The sequence below is a fragment of the Pipistrellus hanaki genome (assembly GCF_964339955.1).
Source record: "Pipistrellus hanaki genome assembly, chromosome: 2".
NCBI lineage: Eukaryota > Metazoa > Chordata > Mammalia > Chiroptera > Vespertilionidae > Pipistrellus > Pipistrellus hanaki.
The window spans coordinates 2,654,874-2,668,227 of record NC_140504.1 but is presented as its reverse complement, the minus strand read 5'-3'; the positions used below and the strand labels follow the sequence as shown (position 1 = coordinate 2,668,227).

At 65.3% G+C, this 13,354-nt stretch overlaps 1 protein-coding gene across 1 annotated transcript in view; it reads right to left on the bottom strand.

Annotated features, from left to right (window-relative positions):
* SIM2 (SIM bHLH transcription factor 2) overlaps positions 1-13,354 on the bottom strand; it is a gene marked incomplete at both ends in the record, with an annotated part of 34,612 nt that overhangs the window by 4,019 nt on the left and 17,239 nt on the right. Inside the window, 7 exon segments of the mRNA XM_084875864.1 lie at positions 317-485; positions 2,166-2,268; positions 2,271-2,312; positions 5,402-5,508; positions 8,106-8,305; positions 9,697-9,782; positions 11,016-11,124. Coding sequence (XP_084731990.1) covers positions 317-485; positions 2,166-2,268; positions 2,271-2,312; positions 5,402-5,508; positions 8,106-8,305; positions 9,697-9,782; positions 11,016-11,124 — 816 coding nt within the window.

The following is a 13,354-nucleotide window of genomic DNA, read 5'->3' as shown; positions in this document are numbered from 1 at the left end:
GGGTTCGATTCCGGTCAAGGGCATGTACCTTGGTTGCGGGCGCATCCCCAGTGGGGGGTGTGCAGGAGGCAGCTGATTGATGATTCTCTCTCATCGGTGTTTCTAACTCTCTATCCCTCTCTCTTCCTCTCTGTAAAGAATCAATAAAATATATTTTTTTAATGGTTTTTTAAAATGCTGTGCAAACAGAGAGGCCTGGGACCCCCGTTTCCGTGGACTCTGCGCCTGCCCCCTGGGGCCTGCCGGGGCCCGAGGCCAGCGCCCCCAGCTCGGCCGTGAGCGTGGCCGGTCCCCAAACGCCCCCCATGCGTGGTACCTGTGGGGGGTACGGGTTTGTTCTCAGCTTCGTCTTCGCCTTCGCGGATTTGGGTTTAGCTAACTTGCGCGCGTCCTGGGAGGTAGACAGGGCGGCCCGCCAGGAGTCCTGGGACTTGGCCGTGGCCACCTGGTCCAGGGACAGCTGCAGCTCCTTGTACTCGATGTCCCTGCGAGGCAAGGGCGGGTGTCCAGCCGGCTGGGCCGCGGCCGGCACCCCGCCAGGTCCCCTCCGGCTTGGGGGCCGGTCAGCCAGGCCGGGGCAGGCGGGTTGGGAAGAGGACAGGCCCCCGTTATAAAGCCACCCGCAGCCTGGTGAGCGGGACGGTGTTATTCGGCAGAAATGGGGGTGCGGCTCTCTCCAACCCCCCGGACCCCACACTCCCGGCCTGGGGACCGTGGGCACGTCCCCGAGCATCGGTGGCCCCGAGGCTCCTGAGCCCCGGGGAGGCCTGGCTGGAAGCTTGAGGGGCCATTTTGCCCCAAAGACCCACCTCGGTGCCCTCATGCCCATGGGAGGGGGGGCAGTGAGGCCGCCCAGTCCAGCCCTGTCACATCGATTTGCTCAGAAAGTGTGCAGGGGGCTAAAATCCTCTCGTCCCTACCGTTCTGCTAAAACCACTGCTTCTCACACAAAAACAAACACCCCAGCGCCCTATCGTCCTGGGAGAGAACGTGGCGCCCGAGTGCTCACTGCCTCAGAGCAGCTCGAGGGGCCCGGCTCAGAGCGGGCGAGGGCACAGGCTGGCGAGTCCTGGGTTAGAGCCAGGCGCCAGGGGGTACCATACCATGGCATGGTGGGCGGAGAGCACTACACCGAGTGGCCAGATTGTGATGATCTCTGAGCCATAATAACCTGGCCGCTCAGTGTATGTGTACTATAAATATTAGAGGCCCAGAGCGTGAATTCAAGCATGAGTGGTGTCCGGCCAGCCTGGCCAGGGGGAGGGGACATGGGTGGTTGGCCAGCCTGCGTGCTGGTTCAAACTCCTGGTTGAGCAGACAATTTGCATATTAGCCTTTTATTCTATAGGATAGACACTGAATGGCCAGATAATCATGCGTTCAGAGATCATCATCTGGCCACTCAGTGTACATGGTCACAGATAGACTCAGGTCCTGTTCCTCCTAATGGTCTTAAAAGTATTTGTCACTGGCTGAAACCAGTGTGGTTCAGTGGATAGAGTGTTGGCCTGCGAACCGAAGGGTCCCAGGTTTGATTCCAGTCAAGGGTATGTACCTTGGTTGCGGGCACATCCCCAGTAGGGGGCGTGCAGGAGGCAGCTGATTGATGTTTCTCTCTCATCGATGTTTCTAACTCTCATTCCCTCTCCCTTCCTCTCTGTAAAAAATCAATAGAATATATTTTTAAAAAAATAAATAAAATTTTAAAAAAGTATTTGCCACTGAACTTGACCTTCTGGGGTTTAAAGGGACCAAATCTTTACCGCCATTGCAATAGGCCGTATAGGAAGACGGGGGACACGGGCTGTCCCCATCCCAAATGGCAGGAGCAGGTGCACGCCCGGGGTCCAGCGGGTGGGGGCACCGGGAGTGTCAGCATGTATGTGGGGTCCGGGACCTGCAGCCCCTTTCCATCATGGTCAAGATGGGGGGCATCCCTGCCCTCCCTCTGCCCCCTGCCTCACCCGGCACAGACCCTCCCCCCAGGCCCGGAGCTGGGCCCCCGTTTCCCAGGCGCCTGGCCCTCAGGACCGTGGACCCCCTCCCCCAGCGTGTTCAATGCAAACACAACAGCAGACAGATGCACAGTCCAGAGAGAGAGATGGCGCCGTGGAGCGGTTGATGGGCGGGAGGAGAGCAGGGAGAGAAACAAATACGTGACTTACGTGAGGACATAATTGACACTCACGATGCAGTGGGGCCGGGAGGAGCGGCTGTTGTGCACGACGGTGGCGTAGCTCTGCACCCACACCCAGCCGCCCAGCTTGACAGCAGCCGGTAGTACTTGGTGGTCACCTGGCCCTTCACCAGCACTGCAAGCGGGGGGGGGGGGGGGGGGGGGGGGCGGCCATCAGCAATGCTGGCCTGAGGGGGGCCCCGGGGCCGTCAGCAATGCTGGCCTGAGGGGGGGCCTGGGGCCGTCAGCAATGCTGGCCTGAGGGGGGGCCTGGGGCCGTCAGCAATGCTGGCCTGAGGGGGGCCCGGGGCCGTCAGCAATGCTGGCCTGAGGGGCCTGGGGCCGTCAGCAATGCTGGCCTGAGGGGGCCCGGCCTCAGCAGCCTGTCCCTGGGGATGCAGACCCTGGGCGGCTGCAGCCCTGGTTCTGGCCTGCCTGGGCCTAAGGACCCCTCCCCTCCGGACCCTGACAGAGAGGGCAGGCTGTCCCTGTGGAGGGGCACGCCTGTGAGCACACCCTCACACACACACACACACACCTCACATACACACACACCCTCACACACACCCTCACACATCCCTCACACACCCCCTCACACACACACACACCCCCACACACCCCCTCACATACACACACACACACACACCCTCACACACACCCTCACACACACACCCTCACACATCCCCTCACACACCCCCTCACACACACACACACCCTCACATACACACACACACACACACACACACACCCTCACACATCCCCTCACACACACACACACTCACACACACCCTCACATACACACACACACACCCTCACACACACCCTCACACACACCCTCACACATCCCCTCACACACCCCCTCACACACACACACACCCCCACACACCCCCTCACATACACACACACACACCCCCTCACACACACCCTCACACACACACCCTCACACATCCCCTCACACACCCCCTCACACACACACACACCCCCATACACCCCCTCACATACACACACACACACACACACCCTCACACACGCCCTCACACACACACCCTCACACACGCCCTCACACACACACCCTCACACACACCCTCACACACACACACACACACACACACACTCACACCCTCACACATCCCCTCACACACACACACACTCACACACACCCTCACATATCCCCTCACACACCCCCTCACACACACACACACACCCTCACATACACACACACACACACACCCTCACACATCCCCTCACACACACACACACTCACACACACCCTCACATACACACACACACACACCCTCACACACACCCTCACATACACACACACACACACCCTCACAGACACATACACACACACCCTCACACACACACACACACACACACACACTCACACACACATGTTCCTTCTGCTGGTCTCTGACCCCGGACATGGGCAGGTCTCCTCTGCTGGTCTCTGACCCAGGGCAACGGGCAGCACAGCAACCAAGGGGAACCCTGACTGAGTGTCAGCCCACGCCCCGGCCCACTGCCTGCCCATGTAGCCTGAGAGCTGCCCAACAGGCCCCGGCTGGAAGGACCTAGAGTAAGTCCCTGCGGTCTTCGTGACTGACAGATGGACAGACGGAGGGGGGACGCCCCCCAAGCTCCGCCTTTCACCTGGGAGCCATGTCCCCAACACTGCGGGCTGAGATGGCTCTGAAGCTGGAGCCACGCCCAGAGGACAGCGGCGGCCGTGCTTTTCTGAAGCGACTGGGATGGAAACTCCAGTTCCACAAATGTGCTTCCCCCAAAAGCGGCCTTCGTGGCTCCCCCGGAATCCTCCCGGACTGCGGTCTTCAGGAGCGGAGCTGGACCCAGAATGCCTGCCGGGGCTCCCAGCACCTCCTGCCTCAGCGAGGGGCTCGGCCCAGGGCCGGTCCTGCCCTCTCCTCCCCGGTGGTGGGGACTGTCCCCCCGAGGGCGGGGAGAGGATGGAGGCGCCTCGCGGGCTGAGGGGCAGGAAGAGCGCCCGCACCTGCACAGGGGTGTCCCCTCACGGGTCTCGGCCCCCAGGGACTCAGGACAGCGCCCGGGACCTGGCTCAGCCGTCAGGTCCGCGCCGACGGCCAGCCGGGCCCCCGGGGCCTGCCGTCCGCCTGTCCCCCCCCCCCCCCCCCCCCCCGTCCCCGAGCCTCTTAGCTCAGAGCAGAGCCGGGGGGCACGTGCCGCCTGGGCTCCGTGCGGAGATCTGTCCCTCCAGCCCTCGCCCCCGTGAATGGCACCCCAGGCGGGCACCCCAGGCGGGCACCCCAGGCGGGCACCCCAGGCGGGCACTCCCAGGCGGGCACCCCAGGCGGGCACTCCCAGGCGGGCACCCCAGGCGGGCACCCCAGGCGGGCACCCCAGGCGGCCACGGCACAGGGGGCTGGACGGGAGGGTGAGGCGCTCCTCCACCCCAGAGATCTGCTGCCCAAACTGGGGCCCGGAAGGTCCTTCTTCCGCATCTCAGTGGCGGGAGCAGCCCCAGCCCAAAGGCCCCGGACTCCTCTGCCGGCCGATGGACGCCCCTGTCCCTCCTCCCGCACTGTCCTCCCAGCCTGAGCTTCCCAGCCCCACTGCGGCCGCGGGCGGAGGCTCGGCTCCGCTCCCCCCCCCGCTGTGACTGTGGGCCCACGCCCTCTCTGAACCTCCGCCTCCTCAGCAGGGAAAGGAGGATGGTGAACAGGAGACGGTCCCTCTGGGTCGACCAGATGTTCCCTCCCTGACACCCGCCCTGGCACAGCGCGGGCTCCGTGTGGCTCTCACGGCTCTGACTGTCCTCCCAACTGGTGTCCAGATGTCACAGAGAAACTGCGTCCCAAATCCACAGTCTAGAACAGGGGTCCTCAAACTTTTTAAAGTGGGGGCCAGATCACGGTCCCTCAGAGAGCTGGAGGGCCTGACTATATGAACTACTAATTCCTACTGTAACACCTCGGCTGCGCTCACTGCCCAAAAAACCTGGCGGGCCGGATCAGACTCCTCTGCGGGCCGCATGTGGCCTGCGGGCCGTAGTTTGAAGACCCCTGGTAGAAGCTTACACACACACACACACACACACCGTCACGGGGTGTCTGAGCACTGACAACGAGGAACTGCTTAAATCCGGTGCGAGGACCCCCTGAGGTTTCCGACGGTGCACCAAGTGGCCCCCCTCGCCTCCCCCGGCCGGCCCCGGCCCCCCCGCCTCCTCCTCCGGGCGGTACTCACGCAGGTGGTGCGCGTAGCGCAGGTGGAAGGCGTCGCAGCCGTGCACGTGGTGGTACAGGGTCTTCTCGATCAGGTCCTGCGGCTCGTACCCCGTCAGCTCCGTCACCCTGGGGGAGGGGGGCGTGAGCGCCCTGCTCTGCGGCGCCTTCACCTCCGCTCTCCCGGCTCTGCCCAGGGATGCCCAGGGCCGGGGTGGGGGTGCGGGGTTGGGGAGCCAGAATGATCGTTTTTTTTACAAGAAGGAGGGCTGAGCTCGGCCTGGGCGGAGGGAGCACCCAGGAGCCGGCCTGCTCCGAGGAGCCGCGGGGAGGGCGGGCTCAGCGCAGCCGGCCCGGGCAGCCCCTCCGAGGACTGGGGGGCTCGGATACGGTGTCCGACGAAGCTGCCACCTGAGGAAGAGCCCTCTCCGGGCACTTCCGTGGGAACCTTTTACGAATTACTGTGGTGAGTCCCGCCGCCTGGCCCCGTGGCTGAGAGTCCACCTATGAGCCAGAGGGTCAGGGTTCCAGTCCCGGTCAGAACACAGGCCTGGGTTTCAGGCTTGATCCCTGTAGGGGGCATGCTGGGGGCAGCCGATCAGTGATTCTCTCTCTCTCTCCTTCTCCTTCCTCTCTGAAAAACAAATTTTTAAAAAATTTCTCCTGGAAGAGAATCATTTTAAAAACGTAAATAGCCCTGACCTGTTTGGCTCAGTGGATAGAGCGTCGGCCTGCGGACTGAAAGGTCCTGGGTTCAATTCCGGTCAAGGGCATGTACCTTGGTTGCTGGCACATCCCCAGTAGGAGGTGTGCAGGAGGCAGCTGGTCGATGTTTCTAACTTTCTCTCCCTGTCCCTTCCACTCTGTAAAAAATCAATACATTAAAAAAAAAAAAAATAAGTAAATAAAAGTGAGGTTAGCATTTTAACCATCTGTAAGCGTACCGTTCAGTGGCAGGAACACCACCCACCATGTGGTCTGCTCGTCCCCACTCCCATTTCCAGAACTTGCCACCCATCCAAGCAGAAACGCTGCCCATGACATAGCAAGTCCCCGTCCCCTCCCACGTCCCTGGCCACGTCTACTCCACGCCCTGTCCCTCTGGCTGTGCCTCCTCCAGAAGCTTCGTCTGAGGGGACGGTCGGCATTTGCCCTTTGGCGTCTGGCTTCCAAGCGTGTGGGTGCTGTCCTCTCAGGCCGAGCCACGGCCCCGTCTGTGTACCCGGCTCTGACGGGGGCGCCGGATCCCGGCCACTGAGTGTGACCTCTGACCTCCAGGCCGCCCTGGACACTGCCCCCCGCGGGCTCGGACGGCCTGTGCTGGCGCGTCCCCGTGTGTGTGTGTGTGTGTGTGTGTGTGTGTGTGAGTGTGTGTGTGTGTGTGTGTGAGTGTGTGTGTGTGTGAGTGTGTGTGTGAGTGAGTGTGTGTGTGTGTGTGTGTGAGTGTGTGTGTGTGTGTGTGTGAGTGTGTGTGTGTGTGAGTGTGTGTGTGAGTGTGTGTGTGTGTGTGAGAGTGTGTGTGTGTGTGTGTGTGTGAGTGTGTGTGTGTGTGAGTGTGTGTGTGTGTGTGAGTGTGTGTGTATGTGTGTGAGTGTGTGTGTGTGTGTGAGTGTGTGTGTGTGTGTGTGAGTGTGTGTGTGTGTGTGTGAGTGTGTGTGTGTGTGTGTGTGTGTGTGAGTGTGTGTGTGAGTGTGTGTGTGTGTGTGTTGGGGGTGAGGTGGGGGGAAGGTTAGGGAAGAACTGGGGACACCGGAGCCTCGCAGAGCGGGGATGGCTCTGGACCCCGAAATAGCACCACGGACCCTGCGGGCGGGAGGCCAGCGTAAGACGCCGGAGCAGATGCGGGTTCCGGGGACGGCGGAGCCGGGCGACCAGGCCGGGGGCCCCGAGGTCCAGGCCTGAAGCCTGAGCTGCCGGGAGGCGGACACCTGACTCCGCTCCCTGGCCCGCGCCGGGGGCCCGTGCGGCTCGGGCCGGGAATCTCGGGAGCCTCACGTTTCCCGGGAACGGCTCCCGGTTGGGGCGCATTTCCATGGCGCCCTCGGCAGGAAGGAGCGGCGGGGCGGGGGGACTCGGGGGCCAGAGCCCCGGACCCGGGGCCGCAGGTGCGGCCGCCTGAGTGCCGGCCTCGGGCTCGGAGCCGGAGCTGCGGCAGGAGCACCGGCCCCGCTCCGGGGGGGGGGGGGGGGGGGGGGGGGGGGGGGGGCCCAGGCCGTCGGACGGGATGCTCCAGAACTGCGGCCCCGGACGTGAATGACTCAGAAACACGCACTGTGTTGCTCCTCAAAGTCCGCGGCTTCAGGAATGACGGGGCGGGCTTGGCAGCACCGACTCCTTACCCGCCCCCCCCCCCCCCCAGTGCGGAAGGCCCGTCAGGGGATCTGCCAGACCCCACATCGCTCATCCCCCCGCCGCCCGCGTCCTTCCCAAAAGCACCCGCCACAGTTTCAAAGCAAAAGCCCACAACCCCCGGAACACAACCCCAGGCTCTGGGATTCTGCGGGGTGGGGGGTGAGGGGGAGGGGGCTAGGGGGGTGTGGGGTGTGGGGGGTGGGGGGTGGGGAAGGTTGGGGGTGGGGGGTGGTGGAGTGTCGGGGGTGGGGGTGGGGGTGGGGGGTGAGGGGTGCGGGGGGTGCGGCTGCTGATGCTCCCAATCCCGCCTCGGTTTCTCCAGGTCCCCGCTCGCTCCCCGCCCCCACCCCGGTGTCGGGTCCCGGGCCGCTCACCGGGAGTCCAGGAAGATGAGCTTGAGGTCCAGGCTGGCGCGGAACATGAACATGTTGCTGTGCAGCTTGACCTCGGTGACGGCGCTGGGCGGCAGCGACTGGCCCACGGCCACCAGCCCCACCACCTGGTGGCAGGAGTCGTACAGCGCCGTGTCCAGCAGGAACTGCCGCACCTTCAGGTAGCCGCTGCAGTGGATGACCTGCGGGGCGGTCAGCGGCCCGGCGATGAGGGCCTGCCCCCCCACCCCCCACCCCCGGCCCGGCCCCCTCCCCAGCCCACAGCCCGGCCCCCTCTCCCCCCCCCTCCCCTCCCGGCCCGGCCCGGCCCCCTCCCCAACTGCAGCCCGCTCCCCTCTCCCCTCCCGGCCCGGCCCGGCCCGGCCCCCTCCCCAACCGCAGCCCGCCCCCCTCTCCCCCCTCCCGGCCCGGCCCGGCCCCCTCCCTGACCCGCAGCCGCCCCGCCCAGCCTCGGGAGCCGTGGCCGCACGCCCGGAGGGACGCTGGCCACATGAGGCCAGTCCCTCCTGAAACCCTCTCCCACTGTCCCTGCCTCTCCCCTGGGCCCCAGGGGGACGGCTGGCCTCCCTGCTCAGAAACATCAGAGTAACTAACACTGCTGAGACCGGCGTGGCTCAGTGGATAGAGCGCCGGCCTGCGGACTGAAAGGTCCCAGGTTCGATTCCGGTCAAGGGCATGTACATTGGTTGTGGGCACATCCCCAGTGGGGGGTGTGCAGGAGGCAGCTGGTCGATGTTTCTCTCATCAGCATTTCTAGCTCTCTCTCCCTCTCCCTTCCTCTCTGTAAAAACCAATAAAATATATATTTTTTTAAAAAGAATAACTAGCACAAGGCCGCCCCCTCCCGCCTGTGCCCCACGCTCTCCGGCGGACAGTGGGCCAGGCGGCGGGCCAGGCAGGGGGAGCCGGCTCCTGCCGGGACTGGGTGCGGTGCTAAGAGGCTGGGTGTCACCGGACAAGCTGGTCCCTCAGGAACCGGATTCCCCCGCAGAATGGGGGGGCTTCCTGGGAAACGGGCTTGTTTATAATCAGATTTCATCCCCTGAATGAGCACGCCCGGGGGCTGCAGGGAACGGTGACGGCCGAGGCCACAGCCCAGGGGAGCTGGGAGCGTCCTGAGGTCACGGCCCAGCCTCGCGCCGGGAGCTCTGCCCGCGCTCCGTCAGGACCCCCCCCAGGGGCTCACGGCCCCGCGAGGGCCGGAGGAGCCGCACCGTCCAGAAGCTGCCCTCCCAGAGTCCCTCCGGATCCGTCCTTCCAGCGGGAACAAGCCCGTACGGCCATCGAGTCTGTTCCCCCAGCGCACGGAGGACACGGAGGGCCAGGAAGACCGGACGGTTAGTAAGTGGCAGGAACAGTCAGGACCCCATGTCTGCATCCCATGCCCTCCTTGTGCACATGTTCTCGGTGCGAAGCAAAACACAGACACTCAAGATTTCCCCCCCTGACCCCCACGGCCTAAACACCCCCCCAGCCCGGCTCCCCCCTCCTCCCCCCCACGGCCCGGCTCCCCCTCTGCCCTCCTCCCCCCACAGCCAGGCCCTCCTCCCCCTCCCCCCCGGCCGGCCCTCACCTTGTACCCGCTGCACGTCAGCCCCGCGTTCCGCTTGGCCAGGACGCACTTCATGCGGAGGAAGAAGGACCTCTCGATCTCGTACTCTGAAAGCAGGAGCGCGTGAGCCGGCCCGCTGTCCCCGCCCCACGGTCCCCACAATGTCCGGCCCTCAGGCCCAGCCGGCCCGGCCCGGCAGCCAGAGGCCAGCCTGGGGGGGGCTGGGCAGTGGGACTGAGGGGGGTCCTGGGGGTGGGGACGGGGTGGGGTGGGGTCCTGGGTGGGGTGAGGACGTGCCCCGGAAGGAGGTGGCTGGAAACATGGCCGTAGCAAGAGCTCGGACCGGCCAGCCGGGGTCCCTGAGGACCGCTGCCCGGAGGCCTGGGGCCCGGAGAGCTGGCCTGCCCCGGGGGCGCCTGGGCCCGCGAGGCCTCCGCCTCCCTCGGGCAGCAGATACCGAGTGCAGCCTCCCGGTGCAGCCGAGGGAGCCAGCCCCGGGGCCCGCCAGCTGTGCCCCAGGGGACGCCCCCCCCCGCCAGCTGTGCCCCAGGGGACGCCCCCCCCCGCCAGCTGTGCCCCAGGGGACCCCCCCCCCGCCAGCTGTGCCCGGGCTGAGACTGCCGCGGTGTGCAATGGGGGCGGACCCCGCAGACTGCTGGGCCACCCCGGCCTCCGGCTCTCCCAGCCTCAGCACGGCCCCCCTCGCTGCCCCACACGGGGACCCTCTGCCTCCGGGGACCAGCTCCCGGCCCCCGTGCCACGTGCCTGCCCGGGGAGGGGTCACTCACTCCAAACGCAGCCCGGGGGGTTATACGTGACTTCTAGAGGTTACCCCTGGGCTGGCCCCAGCCTCCCCCCCTCCCCCAGGGCACGCCTGGGCCGGGAGGGGTTCCCCAAGGCACCCCAGGGGGAGAGGCCCATGTTACCCACAATCCTCTGCGCCTGGGGCCAGGGTCTGAGGCACAGCTCCCCTTTCCACGGCGCCATCTGCCCCCAGCCCCCGCTGTGACCCTCCAATCCATCACCGTGACCCCCAGCCCCGGCGGGCAGTGGGGGACAGACCCCCGGGCGGGCAGTGTGGGGGGGAGCAGACCCCGGCGGGCAGTGGGACCCCCCGGCGGGCAGTGGGGGGCAGACCCCGGCGGGCAGTGGGGGGCAGACCCCCGGCGGGCAGTGGGACCCCCCGGCGGGCAGTGGGGGGCAGACCCCCGGCGGGCAGTGGGGGGCAGACCCCGGCGGGCAGTGGGTCCCCCCGGCAGACAGTGGGGGGCAGACCCGGTGGGACGCCCAGCGCACTGCCTGGCGCTCCGGCCGGCTCCCCGGGGGCAGAGGGCACGCACCTTGGAGCAGGTGGGGGTGCAGGGGCTGGTGGGCGGCCAACACGGCCGTCATCTCGTCGTGGTCGGACGGGTGGATGTACTCGTAGATGCTGTTGCCCGTGAGCTCCACCTGCCGGAGGGAGGGGGTCAGGAGTCCCCGGGACTGAGGGAGGGGGGCGTGCGGACAGGTCTGCACCGCAGGGACCGGACTCCGCCCGCCCTCCTCCCCGCGCAGACACACCGTCTTCCCAAACCTCCCCCCTCCAACGAGGACAGGGTGTGAGCTAAGACTGAGAGTCCTGAGCAGAAACTGGGACGCAAAGGGTGAGACAGGTGAGCCATAGCCCAGCTGGGTGGCTCAGCGGCTGAGCATCGACCTATGAACCAGGAGGTCGCGGTTCGATTCCCGGTCAGGGCACAGCCCTGGTCCCTGGCTCGATCCCGTTTGGCTGCACAGGAGGCAGCCGATCAGTGATTCTCTCTCATCATCGGTGTTTCTTTCTCTCCTCTCTCTCTCTCCCCTCTCCCTTCCTCTCTGAAATCAATACAAACATTTTTTAAATTAAATTAAAAGAAAAGAGGTGCCAGAGGTGGGACCCACACAGTCTGGGCAGCACCCTCCTTAGAAGACAACGTAAGCAGCTGGGCCGCAGCCGCTGCCTGAGGGGCGGTCAGCGTGGCCCAGAGCAGGTCCGGGAGCCTCGGCCGGGAGCAGGTCCGGGAGCCTCGGCCCCTCGGAGGGGGAGTGGGCGCCTCCTCCGGCAGCCCCCCCCCAGCCCGGGGATGGCCTCGGCCGCCCCCACCGATGACTGTGCTGGCCCACGGCTCCCACCCCCGGGTGCGGCCGGGCCCACCCCACGGAGCTATGTGGCCCTGGGTTCAGACACCGCCTCACCCAGACACACCCACCGAGGACAACAGCCTGGAAAACTCCACCCCTGTGACCCTGACACAGAGTCCCAGCGGCCACTTCCGAACCCGAGAGGGCTCCTGTTCCCCAACCACGCGTGCCAGTGCCTCCGTCGGAGTGCGTGTCCAGCCCCCCTCACCCCGCAGCCGCCGTCCGAGCCTTCCGAGCAGCGTGCGGGGCCTCTGAGGCGAGGACCGGGGCCCGGGTGGACCGGGGCCCAGAGCGGGGATGGCACTTCCTCCACAGCCCAGGGGGAAGGACCTCAGAGGGGGCGGCACTGCCCAGGGTGCAGGGCCCCTGGGGGGTGTGCAGGACTCCGGGCAGAGGCCCGCTGCGGAGGGAGGCGGGCGAGGCTGCCCCCGGCCCCGCCCGGCGTTCCCGCTGGAGTGTGCTGTGGGAGCCTCCGTGCCCTCGCAGGGCAGAGAGGACCTGACCCCGGGTGGGGCAGCCGGATGGTGCCACCTCACACAGCGGGACAGCCGGCCAAAGGCCTAATGGACGGCGTCCCCACCTTTCCAAGCGGCGGAGGCCACGGCTCGTCGCCGGGGCCAGGAGAGCCGGAGGCACGCACCTCTCCCCGCAGCCAGGGCCTCCGGTCCGTCCAGGAGCATGAGGTGCCCTTTCCGCCAGAGCTAATGAGGTCCCTGGCCCGGCGTCTCACAGCTCTGTCCTGTGTTAGTCATAGGAGCAGAGGCCGGGGCACACGTTCGGCATGGATGGGGTCCGCCTGCCTGATCCGGCAATGGGGCCGGGCCGGCAGCGGGGAGGGCCAGCCCCGCCCCCAGGCCCAACGCCGGTGGAACCCCAGGCGAAGGGACAATCTGCATATTAGCCTTTTATTCCATAGGACGTCTCCTTCCCATTCGTGCCAACAGAGCCATGGAGAGAGGCCTGTGCAGAGACCGCCCTGCCCACCTCCCGGCCTGGCTCTGTCCGAGCTGCCCGATGGATGTCCACCTCCATCCAGAGTCAGCACATGAGACCGTTGAAAAAGAAGGAGCAGAAACAGCACCTTCTTCAAGCCATTCTGCTCCTTTAAATACATTTAAATACCCCGGCCATTTCCGCATCACGTGGGGCCGGGGGATCTTTTTTTAAAATTATTTTTAATAGATTTTATTGATTTTTTACAGAGAGGAAGAGAGAGGGACAGAGAGAAACATTGATGAGAGAGAATCGTCGACCAGCTGCCTCCTGCACGCCCCCCCACTGGGGATGTGCCCGCAACCAAGGTCCATGCCCTTGACCGGAATTGAACCCGGGACCTTTCAGTCCACAAGCCGACGCTCTATCCATTGAGTCAAACCGGTTTCGGCCGGATGATCTTTTTTCTGGGGCAGCGGGACACGCCTTGTGGGTGGGTGTCAGGTGGAGAGTGACAAGACTAGTAAATAAGGAAGACATTTTTTTTTAAGGATTCCCAGTTTCCGTGGCTTATTTTAAAAATAAA